This window comes from Etheostoma cragini, chromosome 18 (assembly GCF_013103735.1).
Source record: "Etheostoma cragini isolate CJK2018 chromosome 18, CSU_Ecrag_1.0, whole genome shotgun sequence".
Taxonomy (NCBI): domain Eukaryota; kingdom Metazoa; phylum Chordata; class Actinopteri; order Perciformes; family Percidae; genus Etheostoma; species Etheostoma cragini.
Genome location: NC_048424.1, coordinates 4,510,094 through 4,518,468, shown reverse-complemented (window position 1 = coordinate 4,518,468; position 8,375 = coordinate 4,510,094). Strand labels below are relative to the sequence as shown.

At 41.1% G+C, this 8,375-nt stretch overlaps 1 protein-coding gene across 1 annotated transcript in view; it reads left to right on the top strand.

Annotated features, from left to right (window-relative positions):
• Window positions 1–8,375, top strand: part of tfap2d (transcription factor AP-2 delta (activating enhancer binding protein 2 delta)) — a 14,714-nt gene that overhangs the window by 3,977 nt on the left and 2,362 nt on the right. The window contains exons 3-6 of the mRNA XM_034900634.1: window positions 2,388–2,436; window positions 5,210–5,386; window positions 7,495–7,613; window positions 7,729–7,870. Of these exons, the coding sequence (XP_034756525.1) occupies window positions 2,388–2,436; window positions 5,210–5,386; window positions 7,495–7,613; window positions 7,729–7,870 (487 nt within the window). The remainder of the gene's footprint in view (window positions 1–2,387; window positions 2,437–5,209; window positions 5,387–7,494; window positions 7,614–7,728; window positions 7,871–8,375) is intronic.

The following is an 8,375-nucleotide window of genomic DNA, read 5'->3' as shown; positions in this document are numbered from 1 at the left end:
TATTCTCTCTATTGTTGTACCGGAGGCCGTGAACACTCACAGCTCGACACGACAGCGAGCAGACAGACAAACAGGCGGAACACTCGTCTCGTGTCTGCTGTCAACATGTTAGAGCAGGAACGGCCCCGTTTCCTCGCCTATTTAAACACTAACACACTGTACACGCGCAGACACACGCGCAGACACGGCGCTTCCCGTTCCCAGTATGAAATGGACTGTCACTCAACACCTACGGGGGATTTTCCCACTCACTTTAAACATGGTCTTTGAGCTTGTCTCTCCCCGGGAAATTAAAATGTCAACAAAGTCATTAATACGGCACCGATTTGACTTTACGGGCTCACGCTCTGATGTTTGACATATAGCATACACAAAATAGTACAACAGGCACTTCCTGTATGAAGTCAAACCTGTAGGCTATTTTAGACTTTTATTTAGATTAAATAAACAATTTATGTAATGTAATATTCATGCTTGTCTCTCACCTGTAATAATTAAATAGGAGAACAAGGATACTCGAGGAATAGTCCCTTATTTATGCTACAACCTTTTTCAGTAAGTCTATAAACCAGGATTTTGCAGACTTTAAACGGGAGGCTTAATTTAAGAAACTAAACGTCTACAAATTGAATTATAGGTCTATTCTGGCTATTGTAAATAAATAAATCCAGTTCAGTTACTATCGACACTGTCGTTCATTAAGCCCAGAGATTTACAGGCAACCAAAGGGGGCAATCTTTTCATTGGCTACTCAACCACATTTGATTCATTCTGGGCAAATTCCATTTCATTTTAGTGTTATTTTTCTCTGGTGTGTTTATCTGTGGGCTGTAATATCCGTCATATCACAGGGGTTATGATGTTTCAGGAGTGCTGGTTGGTTTTTATGACAGTAGAATGAATCCTTAGCCTTTACAGGCGGCTCAGGTTGACTCTTGATGTGGAGTCCGGGTTTGGACAACCTTTAGGTCCATCACCGCCTGTGTGTTTGGTTTTTAGTCTGGACTAGGCTCTAGTTCTCCATACAGAGAGGAAGGCTGTGTCTTGGGTTTAATTTTTCATCAGCTCTGCCTAGGTGTTGGGGCTTTTCTCTCGGATTGACGCGGGAATCCCTTCGCTATCACTTTCGGTTAATGGTGCGCCGTATTTGGCCCTGAGCTCAGCCGCGCCAACCATCACAACCAATAATCTTTGCTTTACCTCCCGCTCCCGTATCGATAGCTTCTCTCGCCTCGGGCGGACGCTTTGATATGCTAATGCCGAGCGGGGCCCCGGATTCAGCCGAGATCATATTAATGTTGTTCTTTCTGACTGCGGCTTTGGCGGCATGAATATTCACATAACCTTTTTCAAAAGAAAATCACTCAAGAAACGCGAATCCTACTTAGGAGGAGTCGTGTGTGTTTTTAATCACCCTGCTATCCCTTTCCCCGTTCAGCTCTAACAGCAGCCTCACAGATCAAGCTGATCTGTCAGGCGCGCGCTCCCGCCACCAAAGCCCGTGCACGCGCCTCTTTTTTCTGTCAAGACATTGGCTGGCTTACTTTGGAGCTATAAACATTGTTGTTAAAATATGAGGAGAATGACATTTGGCCCGTGTCTCTTTTTCTTTAATTTTCGTGGCAAACTCGTAAAAGGCGTTTGATTCGGTGTGTGATCCCGCCCGCCACTCGCGCCGCAGCCCGAGGCTACTCTCCGTTGCTTAAATACCGCTATCGCCTCTGGGCCCGCGCGCACCACTGACTGCACTACCGGCAATAGCTCTTTTCGATTGCCCTTGGCAACATAAAATACAAACTACTTTGAATCAAAACATTTTTAGGGGAATTAATATGATGTGAACCCGCGGCTTTCAGAGACGCGCGCCTCTGACAGAGCGCGTGAGTCTGACAGACAGGTCTGCCGGGTTGGTGTCACATATAGGCCTACACAGACTAGCCGGACTTCACACGCGCACACCACGCGCACGCACACAGCCGAGTTCAAGCTTAACCAATAGTATCAATCGATTCCCTCGACCTACAATCGTCCACTTTTGACAGCCTGAGTGAAATACAAGTGGCACACTGCCGGGTACAAAGCGCTGCCCGCTGGATACAACAGGCTTTTGTCACCACACCGTGATGATGTCACAGTGGTGCTGTGGACTCGAGTCGCTGTCCAGGTGCTGAAATGAAAGGTAGAAGCTGCTGTCCATGGTGCTGAACCTGGATGACAGGTTTTTGAAGCTGCAGGTCTAAATGCCATCCTGCCAGAGAAATGGTACGAAACTAGCACATTTCTGCTGATTGTGAATAATAGATTCCTAAAACTAAAACATGGGTTACAGTTGCTCACATATAAGGCTTAGTTGGTGGCCAAATTGTCTCCATTGTCCCAAAAAGATTGGCGTGTGCAGCCTGCCTGCAGCGTTGTTCTATTCGGCCTAAACGGCATCCTTTTCTTCATTCCATTATATCCAGCATGGCCTAACAACAAAGCGACACACCCTGCTGTTAGATTTGATAATGAGGCGGATGAATAATAGAATATAGCCTACAGTATGTAGCCTACAGTAAGACAGCAACCTTGCGTTTCAGCTGCTTGGGACGTTAGTTCAAGTGAAAGTTTAATAATAATAGGCCTACTCAGAGCAGTCGATATATTCCAGGAGGATCCAGCAACACTGATTCAGATGCAATTAATAATGTGAAAGAGCATTCCCTATCACAACCACAATCATTTATTCACACACTCAGGAGCCTCAAGTACACAATTAAATCAACTTGGTGATTGGTGGAAGGTGAATAAAGGAAGGGTTTGTTGTAGATTACAGTAGACTTTTCTTACTTACAGACAAATATTGAGCTGGAACAGAAATATAAATATATGTACATAGTAAAAAATATAATATTTAACCAGTGAAGAGGAGTCTGATGAAGTGCTGAACAAAACACATTGATATCACCAGTGGTGATCGAATATACTTGAGCCTATGTGTTTTTATGGATTGAGTGTGCATTTACTATCACAACCTTTTCTGGTTTTATATTGTTTACAGCTCTACTGTGAAGAGTGTACAAGGATAATAAAGGCTGTAAACCAGGCAGACTCCCAGTGGAAAAAAACATGCATCTTTAATTATTTTATGCTTAATTGTTAAGATAAACTAAAGGATTATGTTTTCTTTAAGGGCTTAAACGACGTACCCCATTGAAAAATCCATTGGATTATCAGAAAAAATGTATTGTCACAATGCTGGAAACAGCTGTTTTTCTTAGCTTATGAGACGAGATGTGTAAAGATCAAAATAGGCTGCATCCTTAATTTGTGTGAAGGTTCGAAGGCGTGTATTTGAGACAGTGTAAACAGAAAGTTGGATTGGCATACTGCATGTGACAAAAGGAAGATAGTAAATATAAAAATATCCCATTTGATAAATAACTTTCATGTTATAATGAAAGTGGAAAAGCTTAAGTGGTGGAGTATTTTTCCTGTGCAGGTTATTTTTATTCACTGTATATAGTGCATACTACACGCTGGCTGCACTGACATTACATTATTGCACCGAGCAAAGAGACTTCCCGTTTGCTCAGATATGTTTTTTTGTTTTTTTTTAATAACTTGTATGTCCTGATACGTGTACATATTACAAATAAGAATCAGGGACACAGCTAAAGCCATCCTTCTCAGGGTTGCGGATACATTTAAACCTTTATGAATACGTTTTCTTTCGGACAAAAATTTGTGCATGTATTTTCTATAAGTCACGGCTTTTCAAGGTCTAAATTGATTTTTATTGGATACATTCAGTACAGACCTGAATGCACCAACACTGAAAAATAAAGAAAACGTCTCCTGCAGCTCTTGTAAAAGAATGCAGCATCCTCTCATTACTTGCAGAATTCATTACAAAATGAGACATCACTCAAACTTAATGAAGCCCCAGAATAATTTTCAGTGCCTTTGGCTTTGCACTGTGTTTTCACACAACATGCATCTGCCTCTTGTCCAGCTCCTGGATGGAGTTAAATCCATCATTATCATCATTGTTTTCAACAGGAGTTAAGAAGAGCCTCCTCGTCTGGTTGACACCTCACTGATCAGCATTTATTCAAAATACATGTTTAACCATAAATCCCCAGATCATGGCCGTATATTGTATGAACAAGCAGAGGCAGTCAGTCAGTGCACTGACAGAAGTTGTTTGTGTGTGTGTGTGTGTGTGTGTGTTAAAATGCAAACCAATGGAAGTGAACATACAGAAAAGCTGAATATAAGTTTTTTGCAAGTTGGTGTTATTTTAATATACTTTTAAATCAGTATTCCTGAAAAAAGCAGGTGCTGTTGGTGTAAAACAACTAAATACTTTTAATAAAAACCCAATATTAAACCAAACTGCTTGCACAATTTCCCAGAGGCATCAAGCTTTTGTCTACATAGGGGCTTTCCCAAAATATCACAAGGTTTTTGATTTATAATCTATGTTAAAACAAACATTTATCAATGTACAGAAAAACGAGCCAATAGGTGAGTCCGCCTTCCTGTTAAATGATGTCTTGACCTAACATTAGACATTGCATTAGTACACAGGTAGTACTAAGTACAAAAGGTACAAAGTTCAATTTGCCACTAATTCATAAACAGAAGTGTTTACCTAAAGTAGCAGTGGGTTTGAACCTGCTGGATAGCTCCACAGTTCTTTGTTTTTAATGGTTCCATTGTTGCATTATTTCAGCTTCATGTTTGACACAGCATCATTAGGGAAATACTTTTGCCAGTTATGCTTTCACTTCTTTGTTTGTTCAAAAGACATACAGGCAGTTATTTTGCACAGCTTATTCACGGTGCCATGAAACACTTGTGGACTTCTTGAGATGAATAATCCATTGGGGGAAATGAAACCAGGGCTGTTTTTCCTATTTCAAGAAAAGGTGACATTTTTGGAGATACATGGTTTTCACAGGACATCGACGAAGATCAAAATAGGCAGCATTTGTAATTTGTGTTAACAGAAATGTGGACTGTGTGTGACAAATTAAGGGGAGTTCAAATAAAATAACTATCAAGTTTGATAAAATACAATGAGACAACCTTGTTTCAAACTGAGGGTGAGCACACAACAACAATTTATAGTTCTTGGCCAACTACTCCTTTAACTGTTCTTGGGTACTGCTGTTTATCCATGCGGAGCCTTGTTGTAACAAGTCGTGTTGTGTGTGTGTATGTGTGTGTGTGCAGGGGGGACATGTGTGGTGAATCCTACAGATCTGTTCTGCTCGGTACCGGGCCGCCTGTCGCTGCTCAGCTCCACCTCCAAGTACAAAGTCACCATCGCTGAGGTGAAAAGAAGACTGTCCCCACCAGAGTGCCTCAACGCCTCCCTACTAGGCGGCATACTGCGCAGGTCAGTACACACGCACACACACGCACACACACACGCGCACACAAATCTGGCCGTATACCAATGCAGAACAAGGGTTTATCGTAGCTTCTTTCATGGATCCAAACGTAAATACGATGATTAAAGAGAGTGTACTGATTTGCTGACTTAGTCCTAGAGCTGGGCAATATATCGATATTGTGATATGTGACTAGATAGCTTAGATTTTGGATATAGTAAATATCCTAATATTGCATAAGTGTTGTCTTTTCCTGGTTTTAAAGGCTGCATTACAGTAAAGTGATGTCATTTTCTAAACTTAACAGATTGTTGTAACTGTTCTATTATTTGCCTTTACCCACTTAGTCATTATATCCACATTACTTATAATTATTCATCAGAAATCTCATTGTGTTAATATTTTGTAAAGCACCAATAGTCAACACTACAATGCCGTTGCTGTATCAATATCGAGGTATTTGGTCAAAAATATCGTGACATTGGATTATTTCCATATCGCCCAGTCCTACTTAGTCCTTTAAATCTTTTAGTACAGCTGACATGGTAAATGTTAAACTTCATCTCATTATAAATCCATGTAGAACCATTGCATCTTGCAGACAACAACATTTAGTTGCTAGTCTGTATCGATGAAGATTCATTTAGGGGATTGTTCAGATGCCACCAGATGTCCCTCATTTCGGCCGGATGTCCTACAGTGTAGGACATCCGGCCGAAATGAGGGACATCTGGTGGAAAGCGGAAGGTGTAGGACCTACACCTTCCGCTTTCTTTGTGTTGGTAGTATTTCGTAAGGACTGAGATAGGACACAAAACTCAAAAATAGAGTCCATCTTACAGCAGCAGGGTTATACAAGAAGAAGTGTAGTAGTAACGTAGTGAAAGGGTGGAAGGACAATCCAACAACACAAAATCTAGCCGTATAAATCAACAACTTGTAGACAAAGTCATTGGACAAATGTGGATTTACTGCAGGACTGTTCCTTTGGATTGTATTGGATTGTCAAAATGTCTCTATTATTTGGTCCACCCCCTGTACACCCTGTAACTAAATAATACTGAAGAGAGAGAGAGAGAGAGAGGGGGATTTTAAGAGTGAAATCCTGTTTTTTAAAAGCATAAATCTGGCTGGTGAACATTGGAGAGCGCTGCCTGAGTCTTTGTAGCCCTCAGATGAAACAGAGGATATACAGTAGCGCCCACAAAGACTATTGTAGGCGAACGAGGGCCGGGGCTGCACGCGCCGCCATGCCCAGGGAGCCAGAGGGAGGCAAGACCAGGCCAAAGCATGCCAGGATCAGAGGAACCAGAGGAAAGCAAGAGTTGCCAGTGCTGTATTATTGATGAGGCGAAGAGGAAGAGAAAGGGAAGGGGGGGAGGGGGGATATGGCTGAACCTACAAGATGAGGCATCAACAAAGTAGGAAAAAAAGCGTGCAAATAGGAGGTTTTGATCTTCATCTTAAGTAGAATAAACACACCAACATCGCAGCTGGATTATAACATGAATTGTATATCAGAAACAAAATCCTTGTTGAGAAGTGTATGTGCCTCCGGTTTGTTAAAGAATGATAGCAACCCCTCAGTAATTTCCATTCAAATGTCCCAAATAGATCTTTTGGGAGTTTTATAAGCTAGGAAGTGGACATTTGGTTTTAAAATGTTGACATAAAAAGATGAAGTAATGACAGGGACCATTGCCCCTCTGTTTTCCAAAATAGAACATCTTCGGGTGTAGAAAGAGACAAATGCTCAAACAATGACAGAGGAAACTCAAGGGGACACACAACCATATCTGTGTGTAAAGAAAGCCTATTTAATGTATAACGAGTTGACATGTTTTAATTTTATACTCTTTGATATTATGCTTAATTTCATGCTTTTGTCAAATCAAAGCAAATCTATATTCTTCCATCCTTACTTTCAAGACTTAATTAAACACACATTGATTGGTAGAATAAGGAGGCCAGAGGATTTTATTTGTATTTTGGTTCAAAATAATTGATGATGATGATGATGAAGATATGTGATCCAGATATTCTCTCTTAACAAATGACAGTGTGATGTAAAAAAATAAATTATTATTATTATTATTATTTTCGGTTTACACAGAGCGAAGTCTAAGAATGGAGGCCGGTGCCTCCGTGAGAAATTAGACCGTCTAGGCCTCAACCTGCCGGCAGGACGGAGGAAAGCTGCCAACGTCACACTGCTCACCTCCCTGGTGGAAGGTAAGGGACTTTTATCCAAAACACTTTAGCTACACCTTCAGATATAGTCCAGTTTTCATATTTGATCCATTTAGCATTTGTAAGATCAGTCTTTTTCCTGTTTTTCCGTGCTCAGGTGAGGCGCTCCACCTGGCGAGGGACTTTGGCTACACCTGCGAGACGGAGTTTCCCAGTAAGGCAGTGGGGGAACATTTGGCGCGGCAGCACAGTGAGCCGAAAGAAACCAGCGCACGCAAGAAAATGGTCCTAGCTACGAAGTGAGAAGACAAACACACATTCACACACACTAGCAAAGACACACTGGGACCGGTTAGAGCCTGAATTGTTTTTGTAACTTCTCAGCAAGATACAGTAGGTTTTATTCTGAAACTCTCCAGACGTCAAGGTTTTCAAAGCTTTAAGAAAGGTCAAAAGGTAGAGTTTGAAGTCACTGTTTGTCTATAAGTTTAGTGAAAAATCACGATAGATTCTGGAGTTACAACAGGATCGAAAAAATTGATCATTTAAAAAAAAAAATGTTTTCCTCCGATTTTGCTTTCACTTAACACCTTTTTCTACCATTTCCAGCCACGTTATAGTCGTAGGTTCATCACCCTGCTATTAACCATCTATCTTGAGGGAAAGTGCTAGGACCAAGGTGTTAAAAAACAAGAAAACGAGTGGTTTTATTGGCAATGTGAGAGTCAGACAACAGAGAAAATAAACAGAAGTTTAAGGAAAGAACATTCTGTGAGATTGTAAACTTCATGCACAGTGGGGGGG